The sequence below is a fragment of the Salmo salar genome, chromosome 13 (genome assembly GCF_965601325.2).
Source record: "Salmo salar chromosome 13, fSalSal1, whole genome shotgun sequence".
NCBI classification, from domain to species: domain Eukaryota; kingdom Metazoa; phylum Chordata; class Actinopteri; order Salmoniformes; family Salmonidae; genus Salmo; species Salmo salar.
In genome coordinates this window covers 96,754,576-96,774,452 of record NC_138303.1, presented here as the reverse complement: position 1 = coordinate 96,774,452, position 19,877 = coordinate 96,754,576, and the positions used below count along the sequence as shown (strand labels likewise).

Below are 19,877 nucleotides of genomic sequence, written 5' to 3'. Positions count from 1 at the left end.
ATCTACTTTTTGCACCGCGTGAAGAGGTTCCTCATCATCGAAGCTACTGCACATCTCGCATTTTCTAACATCTTTGCAGGAACTACTGATTTCTATGCGACGTGGCCAAGTGTAAAGGTAGATGACAGTGCATCACAGTGTGACCAAAACAAAGACATACACACTGTTAAAATAAAGGTCCAATAAATAAAAATCTCACTTGATTAATATTGTTCTGAATATTCTGTTTTTTGGAGTACCACCTGTAACTGTACACACAAGTTTATAACTCGCCTAATCAAGGACAAAGAAAGTATCGCAAAGAAAAGGTTGGTCGAAAAATCTGCTATGCCTATACAGCTGCCTGAGATCAACAGTTATCCCAGCATGATAAGACCTGTATGATACCATCAGCTATTCATCTCCCCTAACATTCTGATGGGTTTACTATTTACCTTCCGCAAGTGCTTTGGCTATTCTTTCCTGTTCCTCTCGTATCTTCTTCTCTGCTTCCTCAACACGCCTCTCTTCCTCAGCTCTTGGCTTCAGATAGTCTAACGGAAACGCAGAGACGACATTCAGTAACATTGCAATTATGATCATTCAAAATACCCTCGGGTGACATTAACACAATCTTATATCTTGTAGGGAGGCAGGTAGCCTAGCGGTTAAGAGCGTTGGGCCAGTGACCAAAAAAAACTGATTGAATCCCCGAGCCGACTAGGTGAAAAATCTGTTGATGTGCCCTTGAGCAAGGCACTTAACCCGAATTGCTTTTGTAAGTCGCTCTGGATAAGAGCGTATGCTAAATAAAATTAAAATGTAATTTTACTTACCATATCTCTGTTTTCCATAGAACATGCCAATGAGCAAGAATGACCACCTTGCCGTCTGAAATAAAGGAAAATGAATTAGTTGATTTACCCAGCTTAAAAGTATTGACCTCTATCTAAACTGGTTGACTTTCAATCGTCTTTTGGCAGAATATTTAATTAAAGGGCGCGTTCATAAATTTGCTCTGGTTATCTACTCCGATTTCAGAGCACTCTCATCTGAGCGTGACCGAGCGCAAACTAATATGAATTTACGAATGCTCAACACCCTTTGTCACCCACACAAGACGCGATCAGGACACAGGTTGAAATATCAAAACAAATTCTGAACCAATTATATTAATTTGGGGACAGGTCAAAAAGCATTAAACATGTATGGCAATTTAGCTAGCTAGCTTGCTGTTGCTAGCTAATTTGTCCTGGGATATAAACGTTGGGTTGTTATTTTACCTGAAATGTACAAGGTCCTCTACTCCGACAATTAATCCACAGATAAAATTGTAAATTCCTGCAGGCTTCTTTTTAACTTCTTTGGACTTTAAATGGCGGTTGGCAACCACCTTTACGGTGCATTACCACAGATGAACTGAGTGTGGACCTCAGTTCAGCTTTCAATCACTCACGTGGGTATATGCGCCTAAAAACCAATGAGGAGATGGGAGCGTTTGAGCATCACAAAAAGAACCAAGTTCTATTTTAGCGGCTGGCCATGCAGAAACTCCATTATGCGCGAGCAGTGTGGGTGCAATGATTGAATAACATGCATGTGTAAATGTATTTTGCAATGTTCGCGCACACGGTGTGGTCAGCATGTTACAGTCACCAACGCTCTGGATAACATGAAAACAGCCTAACCAGCTCTGCTAGGGCGAGTAAAAAGGTCAGAGTGAGGTGTTCTCTCATGTGTCTGGAGGTAGCTAGTCAGCAAGCTAGCCAACGTTAGCCAGTTACCTTGGGTGCTTGACTGACAAAGCGTCCAGTGTGCGCTCTGAATGCTCCGAGAGCGAAATTCTCTGAATTTACCAACGGACAATCTGACAACGTTCCACATTTACGAACACCCATAGTGAATTTACGAACGCACCCAAAGTTAGTCTGACATGCTAGCAAGACTACCTCTTAGATGAATAGGAACGCCCCCAGTTATCCATGCAAGTCTATAAATTAGCCCGGTGTCATCAATACTTATTACAGGTCAATGAACTAAACTACTATAGTCATTGATTTTGGTTTGGCAGGATTATTTAGTTACGTTTGGCTAGTTTTGTGGCAGGCATATCGTTAGTCAACGTTAGTTAGCTAGCTGACTAACCCTCATTGGATTTAAACAGTCAATGTCATATGAAAGTTCACGTTAGTAAACGGGCCAGACGTCTGACATAACATTTTGTATTCATCATATGATTTCAATGAAGTTAGTTATACAACACAATTTCATAAAATAAATATAGATTTACCTTGATGACAGGCGACACTACAATTGGAGGTACCATATTGCTGTTGTAAAATTGAGGAAGTGCGCATGCCAGGGAGGAGTGTTGATCGCAGATCAAATCGATTATTCGGAACAGGTCCGTCCTTTTCTTTGTTTTGATTAAGGCCAGAGAAAGCAGTGATATTAATTATTACTTTTATGTTTTTGTTATTATGTGATTCAACGTTATTTCTATGGCATGGGCTTTATATAAAATCAAGTAATTTGTTCCCTCGCGCTTTCAACCAGAAAGGTTAGGGCAATGTCATACAATGTAATGTGGTCATGGACAAGTGATGGGAAGTAAGCCTCATTTTACTGACTCGGATCTTTACGATTCATTCAGTATGGGGCAAAAATGTTGGACCCCCTTGTGGCCCCCCTTAATGTGGAATATGAAATAATTTTTACATAACACATTTTTGCTATCGTTCTTTTTTTACATCAGTTATTAGACAGTGGCAACGCGGAACACTAATGATTATGAACATGGTCTTTTGCCAGCTAATGTCTGCAATGCAGTGAAGAAAACGATATGACAACAATAACGTCTAATGTAACTGGCCCCTCTAACAGTACAACTGGCCCCAGCTTGCCCCCCCCAGTTGAAATGGTCTAGAACCGCCACTGCTCTGGAGGCACTGAGCTGGAGGAGCATGTATTTATCCTGCTGTAGGCCTCATTCTTATAGAGTACCACAGTATGAGTCATAATACCCATAAAACCTAGCATTCAAACAAGGAAATTGCTCTGACCAGGTTGCTGCCTGCAGGTTGTCCGCATGAGGTTCCTTGATTGGTGAAGCGTGTAGAGTTGATCCATAGTTCGGGGAATGGAAAATGGCGGCGAGTAGTGTGGGCGAAATTGAGAAAAAGTTGGTGAAGCAACAGCTGTGCTGGAATACGGAACAATATGGGTAGTCAGTTCTGATTGTATGGAATACGAACAATATGGGTATCAGTTCTGATTGTATGGAATACGAACAATATGGGTATCAGTTCTGATTGTATGGAATACGAACAATATGGGTATCAGTTCTGATTGTATGGAATACGAACAATATGGGTATCAGTTCTGATTGTATGGAATACGAACAATATGGGTATCAGTTCTGATTGTATGGAATACGAACAATATGGGTATCAGTTCTGATTGTATGGAATGGGAGGATGAGGGCCAAGGACCAGAATGGTAGGTAGTGGAAAGACAGGAAGAAGAGAGATCATGATACAGAAAGCAGTGGAGCGTCTAGTAAAGAAAGCATAAAGAGAGCCAAGTTTTGAATCAAGAGTAGTGATGTGTTGGAGTGGAAAGTGGTGATAGTGTTTGATGAGACCACATGGCCCCACTTACACCCTATCCGACTAACCAATGCTTTAGAGAAAGAGGTAGGTTAAATGAAATTAGCTCGGTTTATTGCAAATGGCAGATTGTTAATATTGTGTGGTAGCCAGGCTCACCAAGAGAAGATTTAGAAAATGGAAAAGCTTAATGCGAAGAAGATTAAAAGCCATGTCCCTGGGGTCCCAATATCTATGTCCACAGATTATATTAAAATGTGAATGGAGGCAGACTTAGAGGCCAAAAGGTTGATCAGTAGGAAAGAGGGTCAAAGCAGTGAAAGCTTTTCAGTGATGCTGAGGTTTGAGAAAGTCTTCCTTAGTGTCAATGTTAGAGAATTTGTCCCGTATGCGCTGCAGTGTTTTAAATGCCAAAGAATGGGACATGTAGCTGCTCAGTGTAAAGGAAAGAAACGGTGTGCCAAGTGTGGAGGGGCACATGATTATGGTGAATGTGGAAGCAATGTGATGGTTAAGTGCTGTAATTGTGGGGGAGAACACAGTGCAGCATTTGGTGGATGTCAGGTACAGAGAGAGGCTAGAGAGGCTCAGAGATATAAGATCAGTCATGATGTATCATATGCAGAGGCTGTAAAACAGGTTGGTGGAACTACAGTACGGACTGATGGAGCTTACATGGATGTACCTGTAGTAAGTGGTACATCCTGTCAGACTGATGGAGTTTACATGGATGTACCTGTAGTTAGTAGACCTACTGCCAGACTGATGGATCTTACATGGATGTACCTGTAGTAAGTGGACCTACTGTCAGACTGATGGATCTGACATGGATGTACCTGTAGTAAGTGGACCTACTGTCAGACTGATGGATTTTACATGGATGTACCTATAGTAAGTGGACCTACTGTCAGACTGATGGATCTTACATGGATGTACCTGTAGTAAGTGGACCTACTGTCGGGTCTGGTGCTTCTGCTGGTCCTGGCATGGTTTGGAGGCCTGTTCAGAAATCTTGTGCTCGTGAATGTGCGGTGTCAAAGGACATTTTGATTATGAATGAAGTTGACTTCATAGCTGTTATTGATAAGGTTATCAATACGACTCAGGTTGTGGAAAGCAGAAATGCCAGGTTGAAGGTTGTTGTGGAGACGGCATATGTTACAAATGGTTGTTGACATACTGAACAATCCTAAGGGTGGAGTGTTTCAGCATGATATAGATCAAGATTAATGGGGTGGGGGGGGGGGGGGGGTGCTAGAAGATAGTAGGGATTTAATTTGGTTTTGAATTGTATTTTCATGGTAGTACAGATTTGGCCAGATCATGATTGATCGTACATTCCAGCACAGTAGGTGGCGGCATGCACTTAAACGATTGTTTCCTGACTGTCATGATATCATTTAAAAAAAACAAATTTATTTTACCTTTATTTATACAGTGTCATGACGTTGTATTAGTTAATGTGACGACTGTTGCTCATCGAATGATTAACGGTTTATAATTGCGTGATTAAATGAATTAAGCGATGAATCAAGCAATTATTAACTCAATTTAATCAATTTCTTTCAGGGCTTTACATACTTCTGGAACAGAGAAGGATGAAAAGGAAAACCTGGTGAAGGAGTGCACAGGGGTGTCAGGTAAATGTTTAGGGGGCTCAATTATACCTTTGACCTTTTCAAATAAACTGCCTGCATCTAAAAAATGCTGGTTCAAGGCTTTCAGAATATAAATTCTCTCAGTTACAATCAGAGTGTCGACCAACAATTGTTTAGGAAGCTGTGTATCTTTTCTGCACTCCAAACCTTTCACTACTTGCCAAAATTTGGATGGATTATTTACATTTTGTAAAGTAGATTTCAGGTAGTGGTCTGCTTTCAATTTACGGATCATAGCCACACCCATATTTCGAAGACGTTTAAAAGCCATCCAATCATCTGCCAAACCAGTCCCTCTTGCTTTAGCCCACACAGCATTTCGTTCCCTTATGAGTTCCTTAGTAAACCAAGGGTTATCTCTGCCCTTAAATCATCATAGAATCATAGAAGAAGGAGGAGGAAATGGTTCCAATCTTTTTTCCACCATTCGTTTTTCCCATATGGGATTTTATAAACACTTCAAATAAGGGCTGTGTTTTGTGTAGGCTTACTGTGGCGTGATGTTTTGATAACCATGTAAATCTCTCTCTCAATATTTTCACCTGTATTTTCCCCCCAAAATGAAATGCTAATTAGATGTTAATGTTGCTATCATAAATAACTACAAATGCCATTATGATCTGGACGAGACTGCCGACTCGAGACAAAGGTAAGAGTCTCTGTGTCACGACACCGACGGATGGTGGCACCCCCCCTAGACCGGGCGGGGCTCGGCGGTCGTCGTCGCCGGCCTACTAGCTGCCGTCGATCCTTTTTGTTTCACTTTCTATTGGTTAGGTCTAGGTAGGCACGCACCTGTTTTGGGTTAGTTATTAGTAGGGGGGGGTTATTTAGTTTAGCGTAGTATGTCTGTGTTTGTGCGTGATTATGTTCCTTGTCAGGTTTGTGTGCTTGAGGAACGTGTGTTTTTTTTCCCCCCTCTGCCTGTGGTTGGGTTTTTGTGTTTTACCACCGCAGAAGTATTTGAGGGCTGCGTCCCTATTTTCTGACGACCATAACAGTTTTCTTGAATTAAAGTGTGTTCAAGAATTCACTGTCTCCTGCGCCTGACTCTACCTCTCCTGCTTTCTTGAGCCAGCCGTGACACTCTGGATGAACTACCTAATGTTAGCTAAATGTAGTAATAAATAAATCAATTGGCTACATTTCTTTGAATTTACAATTCTGTGAACTGTCTTGTGCAGGTTTTAAATTGAATCAGTACCTGTTAGCAAAGGTGTCAGTTAAAGATGACGTGCAAGAGGGTTTTGTAGTCTTGCATGATGCCTACTTTGATGCTAATGATCATTTTTGAATCTGAGTAAATAGAGCCAAATATATTGATGAAAGTCACCTTGTTAGAGATTTACATGGTTATCAAAATGCCATGCCCTTATTTTAAGTGTTTCTAAAATTACCCATGGGAAGAATTACTGGTGGAAAAGCGATTGGAACCATTTCTCTGTTTGATAGCTGGGTATCATGACACCTCCACTGTGGCCCTCTATTATATCTCAGTGGTAGGATACATTGCTGCCAGTACTAGCAGGTCAAGCAAAGAACTAAAATGAACAAGTCACTCAGTCAAACTAATTATGATTCTCGAGTCAGTAAAAAGAGTAGTTAAAAAAGAACAAATCGTTTGCGAACTGCACATCACTAATGGACTCTTACTTTCAGTAGGTCTACTGTCACGACTCCTGCCGAGGGTGACTCCTCTCCCTGTTCGGGTGGCGCTCGGCGGTCATCGTCACCGGCCGACTAGCTGCCACCGATCCCTTTTTCCTTTTCTGTTGGTTTTGTCTTTATTGGTTTCACCTGTGTCCCATTAGTGATTAGTTGGGTATTTAAGCCCGTTTCCCCACCTGTTCTGTGTGCGGACTTATTTCTGTCTTTCACTGTGTTGTGTGTAAGTGAAACGTGTTTTGGGTCCTTGTATTTTGTGATTACACCCTGTTATTTTTGGGTGTATACTCTCTTTGACGGTGCATTTATTAAAGCACGATAGCAAATGCTCTTGTTTCCTGCGCCTGACTCCACACCCATTACATCAAGCGTTACATCTACAATATGACATAACTCACCTGTCAGGTGAGAATCAGGTGACAACTGATCTGACATGCTATATTTGGCATCAAATGGTAAATAATTTTTTTGATGAAAATGTATCATCATCATTACACCTTTTGTTTTCAATCAGAATTTTAATATCTCTTGTTGAATATAGAATATAAGCATTGAAATACACTTTCAATATAAAAATGTAACATTGTATATCATTTACGCTTATTCAATGCAAAGTCACAGTTATTCATAAAGGGAGGAAGTGTCTGTGGACTGTGTTCTTGAATGAAAACCACTTCACCTCAAAATAATCACAGTAAATTAGATAAAGGTTGTTGATATAAACAAGAAACCCCCCAAAATACAAATATCGGCATCACTTTGTGGACAGTGTTCAGTCGTTGTCATAGATGCAATCTGCAAAGAAATGACAGCTATTAGAGATGACTGATATTTGTGAAAAAAAATTCTCAGACAAGAAAAACATATCAGCACCATATTGCAAGAATAAAATTCATAGCGTTGATCGCTTGATCTTCTGATTTAGCATATATTATGATATTCATTATTAAATGCCATTGCATGTCAAGTCTGAAACATACCATCACCAATGTCATCATAGATATCAGCATCTCTGTAAAAGCAAAACAGATGATTGGTATCAAATTCTGGGTATTTCATATCCAAGCATTTTTCTCTGCAGTTTAGTAAACTGTTAATTACATACTATACAGTATATTACATGTATTTATGGATGTGATTTTGTATTATCTGTTTTTGTGATGTACTTACTCTACTACAATATGGCTGGTCAAGACGTAGCCAACTGAAGGAGAGAGAGATCATTGAAGTTAGTCCCCTTGCAGATTTGTTTTATTGCAGAACGCCTATGTATCATACTGAGGATTCATTATTACTCACACTTGCCCTCCTTGTTTCTGCAGATGAGTTTGTTGTCTACAGGCTTAACGATAACATCCAGAGTCTCCCCAGGTCTCAACAGCAGATCTTTACTGCGCCACTTCTTATTGGCCAAGGTGGAAACGATGGTCACCTGATAGAGTACCTGGATCTCCCCATCATACTATAGGTATGAGAGGTCAGGTTTGAGGGTCGAACGAATGTACAAAAAATGTACAATTATAAATGTAAATTGTGATAATAGCCAAATTACCTTGAACTTCTTTCTGAATTCCTTCTCTTCCTTTTCAAATTTCTTTAGCTTTTTAGTATCTTTGTCCTCAGCCTTACCCTTGGCTTTACTTAGTGGGAGACTGAAGAGAGAAAAACGGGACATTATCAAAATGCTTCTCAGTGGATGATAAGAACATTCTTAAGTAATTACAGCGACTTTGTTTAAACACTGGTCAAAAATATTCTCTCTGTCATTACCTGCTGATAGGTGGAGGCAGATGGAAGTTATTGGTGTCAACATCATCATAAATATCTGAATCACTGACTTCAGAAGATTTTTTTAGAACAACAAAAGATACAGAGAAAAAATATCAAGAACACATTGAAATGGAAGGGAAGTTAACAGTACTTCTCAAACTTCTATTCTTCAGTTGTTGTAATGCCACCGACACAGAACACACATAGTCACTCTGCATATGAATCATATTAAGTTACCAGTATTTCCTGTCTGGTCAAACTGGGAAGGTGGGGATACTCTGAAAATGACAAAAACTGAATTAAAATATTAGTCCATGTTATGTCTGGTGCAAGTTCATTTTATTGATTGTGGGTTAATTGTAATCAAAAGGACACGAATCAATACAGAGAATGGTAGAGCATGGTGTGTGCAACGCCAGGGTTGTGGGTTCGATTCCCACGGGGGGCCAGTACAAAAAAAAAAAAAAAAAAAAAAAAATGCATGAAATGAAAATTAAATGTATGAAATGTATGTATTCACTACTGTAAGTCGCTCTGGATAAGAGCGTCTGCTAAAATGACTAAAATGTAAAATGTAAAAATGAGAATCTAGCATTAATAAAACAAAAAACAGGTCAACAAATCACAACCAATTGAACTATGATTAGAATAATTTTTTTAACACCTGTACATAGAACATTGTATGTGAGTGCATCTACAGTAGATGTATAGACAGAAATGGGGAAGGTTGTTCATTCATTAAAGGATGTAAAATAAGTATTTTATTTAATGATTTACAGTGCTTGACTTGGGCAGGAGCTCACCAGAGCTAAGTACCATTACCCCAAACTTTCTACTGCTTGATAGAATATTAGCTCAATGGTATTGTGGAGCTCCTGCACCTAAATATTAACAGCACCGGGACCCAAAATGAGTACTAGCACCTATTTCAGTCCAAGTCAAGCACCGATGTTTTAAGTATGATTTCATTCAATTATTCAGTAGTGAAGTAATGAATCCCTTCAGTCCCTCCTGATTAGTGCTTTGATATTTTGGGTTATCGGGTTAGGAGGTAATTACAGTGTATTTCCTGATCCATCTTATGGTATAACTCAATTTTGCTGCCTGGGCTTTTCCTCCACTGGTCGAAGCCCTTAATAAACATCCAAGAGCAAGGTTTAGGAGGGGATCTGGAGTCCGACGGGCTAGGGCTGCACATACATACTTATTCACATACTTACACACACACAGACACATGCATAGAAAGTATACACTCACAGATGAATGCACACCAATGAATCTACACCATCATAGTGCAACATGATATTCTCACCTGACGTCGAAGCTTGAATCGTCAAGATCATCATATATGTCACTATCCTCATCAGGAGGTGGAGGAAGAACCACTAGGAATGACCAAGATAAAAATGGAATCTAGATTTAACTAAAGTCATTTGTGACCACATTGCCATATTGTGTTGTTTAGTTTCAATATTACGTTTTGGTCATTTGAAACTTACCTCCTGCACTCTTGATCCCACTGGAATGAGGAGGACATCATTTCATTGGATCACATAATTACACAATCAAAAGACAGAAAGGAATTCATGCAGTGCATTACTATAATAAGGTATTCATGTCTTTCCAATGGTTATTTGTCTCAAATGTTTTTTACAGTGTCAGCAGGTTCGAGAGCCATTTTACCTGCTGAGGTCATTCTGAAAGGCCACATCATCGTATACCTCTGGTTCGTGTTCCATATGACTGGATATAGACACACCCTGACGCTTCAGGGTGTCAAAGTCAATCTCAACAGACTCAGTCTTCACATAGCCATCTGCAAATATACAGAGCACATTTTAGTCTTGCACATGAAGAACAGTCAAAAGGATGTGAGGGAGAAAAGTAATCTGGAATAGGAGTGAAGAGGAGAAGCAGGAGGGGGAGGGGGAGGGGGAGGGGGAGACAGCTGTCACTTACAGGAGCCGTCCTGTGACCTCCCTAGCCAGCGTCCCTCTGGGTTGTCCAAAACACGCATGATGTCAATAGACTCTCCCTGCTTCAGCCCCAGGTCCGTCTTACTCCCTTTACTGTCCACTCTGGCCTGGACCCTGTGGATGACCTTCAGTGGACCAGTCAACTGCCACATAAGGAAACATAAATACATGATAGAAGATTCAGCGTAAACACATTCACTTCATAAATAGTATACCGGATGGACTCTACAATACAGCAAGATCTAGGGGAACTACTGAACAACAGGCTTTTGCAAACACTTACTTTGAATTTCTTTTTGGCCTCTTGTTCTTTCCTCTCACGTTCTTTCTGTACTTTCTTTTCCACCTGTCGTTTTGTCTCCTCCCTCTCTCTCTTCTCTTGCTCCTTTGATTCCACTGCCCCCCTGATGATAAATAAGTGTCAGTGGTGTTAATGCTCACTAGAGGGCAGTGTTCATATAAAACTATAGACTTGTCTCATAGAGTCCTCTGCCTCTATGTCTAAAACCTGTTCCACATTTCACACATTGGTACAATAGAAAAAGTTGAAAAGAACTTGGAGGGAATCTTTCTCACCATCTTTCATCAAGATCTTCATACATTTCATCACTTTCACTGTGCTATTGGATGAAAAAGATGCATTCAGAATACTGTAAGCCTGTATGGTGGTATTTAATAAAATACATAGGCCTAAATTGGACAAATTAGGAAAAGAATTCACCTTAGTGTTTTGACTAGGATGTCCTCCAGAGTGAGGGGGTGGAGTATTGTTAATTAACCCCACATCATCATAGTTCTCATCTGGGTCAGGTTGGATTCTGGAAGCAGAGACACAAAGTCAGCCAACTGGCCAAAATGAACCATCACATCACAATGGAAATAAGGTCAGTGGACAAGTATGCCACTGGGCATAGACATCAATTCAACATCGATTCCATGTTGGTTCATTGTAATTTCATTAAAATGATGTGGAAACAACGTTGATTCAACCAGTGTGTACCAAGTGGGATTCTACTTTGAAAGTTACTGAGGGAAATAATGAATAATAGGATCTCAACAAAAAAACGGGGTTTTGTGAAAGGGATGGTGTGCTGTTTCTATGCTCTGAAGCAAGTACAGTGTGTCTCTACAGGCTTATGTGCATTTTAATTATGTATGTACTTCACAGGAGGTTGGTGACAACTTAATTGGGGAGGACGGGCTCGTGGTAATGGCTGGAGTGGAATGGTATCAAATACATCAAACATGGTTTCCATGGGTTTGATTCCTTTCCATTAGCTCTGTTCTGGCCATTACTATGAGCCGTCCTCCCCTCAGCAGCCTCCTGTGATGTACTTCAATGCCAGTAGTGGTATTCTCTAATATCGTCCGGTTTTCACACGACTCTCCTCTGATTATCAGAGTCCGGTACTCACATGGCTTCTGGTGGTCGTGGGGGCAGGCTAGGGGCCATGGGGTGAGAGGGCAGGGGTGGGGCCATATGGTTACTGGGGTGAGAGGCAGGGGGTGGGGCAACAGATCCCTTTAACCCAGCAGGACCTTCAGGGGAGACAATACAAGCCTTTAGATGACCTCCTCACGCATACAGTGAAGAAGGAAATTGCATGAACATGTTAATTTTCAAATCAGCTGCATATAGTGATTGAATACAAGCATTTTGCTACACCCGCAATAACATCTGCTAAACATGTGTATGCAGTGGCTGATTTAGATATAGGCGACATGGGCAGCCGCCCAGGGCGGAATGGTGACATTTGCACGATCCGTTTTCTATCGATCATTTGCACGTCACATCAATGATATGATGTCACCGTGTGGGACTTTTTGGTCAATTAACCTTGTCGGAGTGGGTGCACTGGTTCTAGTTTGTGAGCTAGGCAGGCTACTGACTGGGAAGGTCTCCCACTCCGAAGTACGAGATTGGGAGGGGGGTGGGGGTAGGGGTAGGTTGACCTCAGGTCTCCCCACTGGAAGCCCGAGGTAGGGGGGCGGGGGAATCTATCAAATAGCACACCTCTAACTTTGTACAGTACTAATGCAATTAGTAAAATCAGTCACACTACGAAATGCTACCAAATAAACCACAATTCATTCATAATACTGTGAATATATAGTTTCACAGACATATTGTTGCATTTTTTTCTGGTTTGTGCGAAATCGTTAAGAATAATATAAAACCAGTCTGCACACCACCAAGGTGAATTACTTTAGCCTTGACTCTTGGGATGGGTAATGTATTGATGCTCGAGTGCCAAATCAACACAAATTCATTTCTATTTGTCTTTGTTACTTATTTTTGATATTTATGAGTCTCGTTTTTGTATATGTTTTCATATTTATAAATATTCGGATTATTTATTTGTGTTGTTCCAAATGTCTGAATAAATATTGCAGTTAGTGCAGAATGGTGCTTTTTTTTGTTGTTTGGGGGGGGTCGCCCAGGGATCCATACAAGCTAGAAACGCCACTGTGTGTAAGTGACAAATACAATTTCATTTTATAAAGCATCAGTCCTGCTTCTTCTGTGGATGTTATTCTGTAGTTGAAAAGGAGAACAGCAGAGTTTGAGATGACCCTTGTACTCTTGGATACCTGGTTACTGAATATGTTGATTTTCAACCTGCATGTAGACAACAATCATTACTCAAATCAATAAATAGAGTCTGTAACAGCTTTGGCCTACATTCTCACCAGGGGGAGTGTGGAATTCACATTGGATTGTTCTCTCTGCTGACTAACAGTAATGCATGCAAACCATGCTGAAATCTGTCTTTAGTCAAAACCATATCCACATGTGGATCCAAAACTGAAACCTTTCACTTGAATATGTGCCTGTTTAAAGAAGAACTTCCCAGTTAGGGTGCAAACAGCTGTAGAAAGGAGGAAGAAAAAAAGAGAAACTAGAGAGGGATCTCATTTAGGGGAAGCATTCATTTCTGCATCTTTGGTTTTACATTTTGACGTTAAATTACAACACAGCTGCATGTTTAACTTCACTTCTTCTTTATGTAACAGAGCTTATAGTATAAAGCAATGGACTGTACTGTAAAGCAAATTCAACAGCTCTAATCTGTCTCTCAGTTGTCAGATTCTGTCTTGTGATGAAGACCTATGATGCAGCCGAGTGTGTGAGTGAGTGTGTACTGTACGTGTGCATGCATGTACATGTGCGCGTGTGTGTGTGTGTGTGTGTGTGTGTGTGTGTGTGTGTGTGTGTGTGGGTGCTCTACTACCTGTCTCTGGGGGTTCTGATCAGTGGAACATACAACCACATAAACCTCTCTGGTCTGGGTGCAAGATGGAAAGTCTGAACAACTGCAGCATGTTTAGAAAACCACAGCAGAATCGTCTTCGCTATTGATGGATTTGGCCTTATGTGATTTATTAGTTACGTTTGAGACAGAACACTTACCATCGGTACTAGCCTCTGTGCCCTTCTTGAACTTTTCCAAGTTGACCCTAGGAGGCCGGTTGGGTTTGGCTGGCACAGTTCCTAATGCCAGGAAATTGGGCATGGGGTTTAATTTGGGGGGGGGCGGGCTACTGTTGCTCAACCCCACGACCAGGGAGGTGGAACCCAGGGGCTTCTTAATGAAGCTGGGTTTCTTACTGGCTGTAGGTTTAGGAAGACAAGAGTCGCTGGAAGTGAGGGGAAGTTTGGCTATTTCCTTTACCCCATTCTCAGATAGGGTGTCTTCTCTATTGAACATGTTCTGTGCAGTCCTGAAGTTGGAGGGTTTGAGGATAGAAGCTGCTCCCAGCGGTTTGGTTGTAGAATCCACTGCTCCATCCACACTATCCTCTGTCTGTAGACTCATCTTTGCAATGGAGATTATGTTTTTTTTGGAAGGGGGTATTTTGGGTGGGATGGAGTTCGAGGTACCCCCACTATTGTCAGGTTTGGGGCTGCTGTCTTTGACCCAGGAGGGTTTGGCCACACCCAGGGGAGGTTTGGGAAAGGCAGACTTGGTGTCAGACAAGGTCAAGCTCAGAGAGGGTTTCTGGAGAGGGAGTTTGGGCAAAGGGCTTTTGACCTCAGCATCCTGGGATATCTCTGGGCCAGGAGGTTTGAGTTTAAAGGGGTACTGTTTGACAAAGGATGGTTTGCTGTCCTCTTGGGTGTTTCCAAACTTACTAGGGATCACTTTGATTTTGGGCAAGTCCCTGACTTCTGGAGCGCTCTTGGTGGAGATGGTGCTCTTGAGGAAGTTGGGTTTGGGCGCGGTGGACGCTGCGCTGCCTGAGAGGCTGGTCTCCAGGGCAGGTTTCTTAGGCTGGATAGGGGGTCCTGAGGACAGGGTGGCGTGCACTGCAGCTTTTGGACGTTCTGAGGAGATACCCTCTGTGGCATTTCCCCCCGTGTTGAAGCGAGCCATGATGGCCTTCACATCAGACTTGTTGTCCTGCTGGCAGGAAACAGAGAAAGACTACTGAGGAGGAAGTTTGCTTTATGTATACACTCTCAGGAGTTTCCGCTAATGAATATGAATTTGAGGAAGATGGAAACATTTAATGTCATTCACATCAATATTGCATTATTGATTCATTAACCACCATTGAAAATGTCTCTACTATACAAACACAGGCACATTTAACGAGGGAGCTAGAGAAAGGAGAGAGGGAGAGAAGGAGAGAGACAGGAGGGAGGAAGCAGGAGGTTGTAACAATTGTTCAATAACTGACATTCAGAAATTACTTCAACTTCCACACATACAGCTGCTCATTCCAAACTAATCACAACATCTAAGAGAAAGGTTGCTCTATGATTTTACAGCTCAGATTGAGTTTCATCAAAGGACGGACTCTAAAAATGATCCTAAGCCTTCTGACCGAACCCTGAGTAAGCTATATTGTGTTTGCACCATGTTGGTACTTTTAGCCACTTCAATCTCACTGAAGTAAGCCAACAATGATTCACTTACCTCTTCGTGTCTTGAGGTGCTAAGAGCACTTAGACCCTCAGGACCCAGTGTGTGACAGATCACACAGGAAATGTAACAAAGTCATGGTGCTAAACAGGAAGTGGACACATAGGTGTTTTGTGCTCACATTACTTGATTAACCCATGCTCTGCTTTGTTTTTCATAGTCAATATAGTTGGTCTAACGATAATGGTTCTACTACTTACTATTTGACAAAAACAATATATTGAATGGCTGGCTGTTAAAATATAATTACAATGACCTAAAATGGCCAAAATAATCAGATTACCACTCTATGATGAAAGAGTTCTTTAACTTCTGTGTCCGCCTACATTGTTGCTGTAGCTGTAGTCTCTTGTCAATACTGTATTTCCACGCTCAAGATGCAAATTACAAAAAATATGTTTATTTGTGTTCTGTCTGTGTGAACTGGTACCATAGGTTCTGGGAACTCTACTCTGGTGTGAGGTTTTGAACATGCATCTGTTATAAGCTGCACTAGTGATAGCTGCAGTAAAAGACTACTGTATGCTCCATGTTGTTGACAATAAGGGACAGGTGGTGGATGGCTTTCCTCTTGTAGCACCACACCTCACATTAATGAGGTTTGTTTGAATCGAGACAGAGTAACCTATCATGAGGAAGTGCTGATAAGTCCGGAGGACAGACATTCCTATTGCACAAGGCTGACGGCCGCCTGGCCAGGGAGGAACAAACTGCGCTGTTGTTGAACTTGGACAGACAATGGAGACAGCTAGGGGGGCAGAAGTGTCCATAAGAAGTGGCATCAACTAATCAATTAATGGAACATATGTTAACACATGTTCCACAGTGTATTGTTTTTAATGAATACACAAATAGCCTAATATATTGTGTCATGTCATATAAAGAGCAACAACTTGTCACACAGCCACAGAGGGAGATTACTTATTAGGTATCTGAATATCATTCCCACTGGTTCTGCTTAAAGCAGTCAATGCACGTGACATGTTCAATCATTAGCTAAACACTACCTTTAGCCTCATTGGTGAGCATGCATGACTATTGCTCAACTCCGTAGTTTCCCCACAGAAACGACACGGAATCCACTTCAGCTGGAATCCACTTACAGTGGCAAGAAAAAGTATGTTAACCCCTTGGAATTATCCGGGTTTCTGCATAAATTGGTTATCAAATTTGATCTGCTCTTCATCTAAGTCACAACAATAGACAAAGATGTTGTGCTTAAACTAATAACACACAAATTATTGTATTTTTCTTGTCTATATTGAATACATAATTTAAGCATTCACAGTGTAGGTTGGAAAAAGTATGTCAAACCCTAGGCTAATGACTTCTCCAAAAGCTAATTGGAGTCAGGAGTCAGCTAACCTGGAGTCCAGTCAAGGAGACAAGATTGGAGATGTTGGTTAGAGCTGCCTTTCCCTATAAAAAAGACTCACAAAATTTGAGTTTGCTATTCACAAGAAGCATTGCCTGATGCAAACCATGCCTTGAACAAAAGAGATCTCAGAAGACCTAAGAATTGTTGACTTGCATAAAGCTGGAAAAGGTTACAAAAGTATCTCTAAATGCCTTGATATTCATCAGTCCACGGTAAGACAAATTGTCTATAAATGGAGAAAGTTCAGCACTGTTGCTACTCTCCCTTTGGAGTGGCCATCCTGCAAAGATGACTGCAAGAGTAGAGCGCAGAATGCTCAATAAGGTTAAGAAGAAACCTAGAGTGTCAGCTAAAGACTTACAGAATATTTGGAACATGCTAACGTCTCTGTTGACGAGTCTACGATACGTAAAACATGGGAGGACACCATGGAAGAAGCCACTGCTGTCCAAAAAAAACATTTCTGCATGTCTGAAGTTTCCAAAAGTGCACCTGGATGTTCTGTGGACAGATGAAACTACAGTTGAGTTGTTTGGAAGGAACACACAACACTGTGTGGAGGAAAAAAGGCACAGCACACCAACATCAAAACCTCATCCCAACTGTAAAGTATGGAGGAGGGAGCATCATGGTTTGGGGCTGCTTTGCTGCCTCAGGGCCAGGACAGCTTGCTAACATCGACGGAAAAATGAATTCCCAAGTTTATTAAGGACAGGAGAATGTTAGGCTATCTGTCCGCCAACTAATGCTCAACAGAAGTTGGGTGACGCAACAGGACAACGACCCAAAACGCAGAAGTAAATCAACAACAAAATGGCTTCAACAGAAGAAAATACGCCTTCTGGAGTGGCCCAGAGTCCTGACCTCAACCCAATTTGAGATGTTGTGAGGCATGACCTCAAGAGAGCAGTTCACACCAGACATCCCAAGAATATTGCTGAACTGAAACAGTTTTGTAAAGGGGAATGGTCCAAAATTCCTCCTGAACGTTGTACAGGTCTGATCCGCAACAACAGCAAACATTTGGTTGAGGTTATTGTTGCCGAAGGAGGGTTAACCAGTTATTAAATCCAAAGGTTCACATACTTTTTCCACCCTGCACTGTGAATGTTTACACGGTGTGTTCAATAAAGACATGAAAACCTATAATTGTTTGTGTTATTAGTTTAAGCAGACTGTTTGTCTATTGTTGTGACCTAGATGAAGATCAAATTTTATGACCAATTTATGCAGAAATCCAGGTATTTTCAAAGGTTCACATACTTTTTCTTGCCACTTACTAGTTCATGTCCCTTACAAATGTAGCTATTTGGAAGCTAATCATTATTCAACAAAGATCTAAAGGGGAATGTGTTTCTGTCTGTTATGGATGTGCTAAAGACAGTGTGACAATGCTATCTCATGTTTATGACTTTACAGACACAGTGGGTTTCACTTGTCTAACGGCTACTGTATGTGTCACAAAGACAGTGAAGAAGGTCCTTTCAGCATCCTCCTGTCTAGCAGGAGTAAATTACAGCCAATAACAGAGGTTCTACGGTAACACATTGACTTTTTGATACATGAGATTAGTTGGCTGTGAGCTGGGGATTATTTTGGTATGATATGGCCTGGAGCAGTTACATAAAATCCATGGGTGAAAAAAAAGTAGGCTGTTGTAATTAAGATTACTTAGTATTAATGATTTTTCCAACAAAATAACTAACCTCCTGACACGCTAAGGAGAGGTCAGTGTCTTAAATGTTGTCCTTACAGCTCAATAAAGGATAGCATGTCTTGAGTAAAAGCAAAGAGGAACCAAAGGTTTCAAGTTGAAAAGGCTGTATTACACAATCCAGACTGCCACAACCCTGTTTAGCAAAACTGCTTTGAACAAGGACTTCTCTAATGCAGAGGTTACTACTCTAATAAGAAAAAACAAAAAGACATCTACGAACTTTTCTAATCTCCATCTCATAGCGCTTTCATAAAACTTCCAAGAAAAATGTGCATAGAAAACAGGGCACCGTATAACAAAGAAAATGAAAATAGAATAGCATATATTTACAAAACTATAGTAATGAATCAATGGGCTACCACCTGCTCCTACCTGCCACTACACTACATTGTACAACAAGGACTGTAAACAAACAGTAAAGCTTTCCCAAGTTAAATATTCTGCCCTGTTTACATGTATATCCTACTACCATTCACTTTTTATGTATAAACCCATTTGGCACTGACCTGTACATACTTGCATTCTCATGTTTCTTTAACTCTCATTGCAGTTCTTGTGTGGTTTTTAATCAGACTTTTTTTTATTTTATCTATGTTATCTAAGTTCTGATCTATGTTATTATTATCATTGCACTGTTGGAAAGATCTCTCAAGGTTAGAATTTCACTGTACCACAGGAGGATGTTGGCACCTTAATTGTGGAGAATGGGCTCATGGTAATGACTAGAGTGGAATGAGTGGCATGGTATCAAATACATCAAACACATGGTTTCCAGGTGTTTGATGCCATTCCATTTGCTCCGTTCCGGCCATTATTATGAGCCGTTCTCCCCTCAGCAGTCTCATGTTCACTGTACTGTTTTACTCCTGTTGTATCCTGTGCACGTGGCAAATACACTTTGAAAGTTGAAGCTAGTTATACAGCAGCTAATAAAGATACAGTACCATTTACTTCTCAGGGTCTCAACACATGATGATATGATTGTAAGGCTGGTACTCACCATAGTGGGAACAGTCAGCGCCCAGGGAATCTATCTAGTCTGTACGTGGGCTGGTGGTCCTTGGGTATGGGAGAGTCTTTGTTTGTGCATGTGAATGAGTTCCTCTGTGTGTGTGTGTGTGTGTGTGTGTGTGTGTGTGTGTGTGTGTGTGTGTGTGTGTGTGTGTGTGTGTGTGTGTGTGTGTGTGTGTGTGTGTGT

The 19,877-nt window shown here is 41.0% G+C and overlaps 1 protein-coding gene across 5 annotated transcripts in view; it reads right to left on the bottom strand.

Moving 5' to 3' along the window:
- fyb (FYN-binding protein) overlaps positions 1 to 19,877 on the bottom strand; it is a 21,692-nt gene extending 1,815 nt beyond the window's left edge. Inside the window, exons 1-19 of one of the 5 annotated variants that reach the window (XM_014138161.3) lie at positions 19,680 to 19,859; positions 14,069 to 15,062; positions 12,072 to 12,195; positions 11,378 to 11,474; positions 11,233 to 11,276; positions 10,940 to 11,060; positions 10,640 to 10,799; positions 10,364 to 10,496; positions 10,180 to 10,199; positions 9,993 to 10,065; positions 8,918 to 8,958; positions 8,681 to 8,747; positions 8,463 to 8,562; positions 8,210 to 8,372; positions 8,081 to 8,114; positions 7,891 to 7,922; positions 6,899 to 7,705; positions 816 to 870; positions 435 to 533 (exon numbers count right to left, since the gene is read on the bottom strand). In XM_014138161.3, the coding sequence (XP_013993636.1) occupies positions 7,683 to 7,705; positions 7,891 to 7,922; positions 8,081 to 8,114; positions 8,210 to 8,372; positions 8,463 to 8,562; positions 8,681 to 8,747; positions 8,918 to 8,958; positions 9,993 to 10,065; positions 10,180 to 10,199; positions 10,364 to 10,496; positions 10,640 to 10,799; positions 10,940 to 11,060; positions 11,233 to 11,276; positions 11,378 to 11,474; positions 12,072 to 12,195; positions 14,069 to 15,062; positions 19,680 to 19,682 (2,229 nt within the window). In that variant the 5' untranslated portion in view covers positions 19,683 to 19,859 and the 3' untranslated portion in view covers positions 435 to 533; positions 816 to 870; positions 6,899 to 7,682. The other 4 variants (XM_082959629.1, XM_014138162.3, NM_001140039.1 and 1 more) reach the window with 4 other exon arrangements.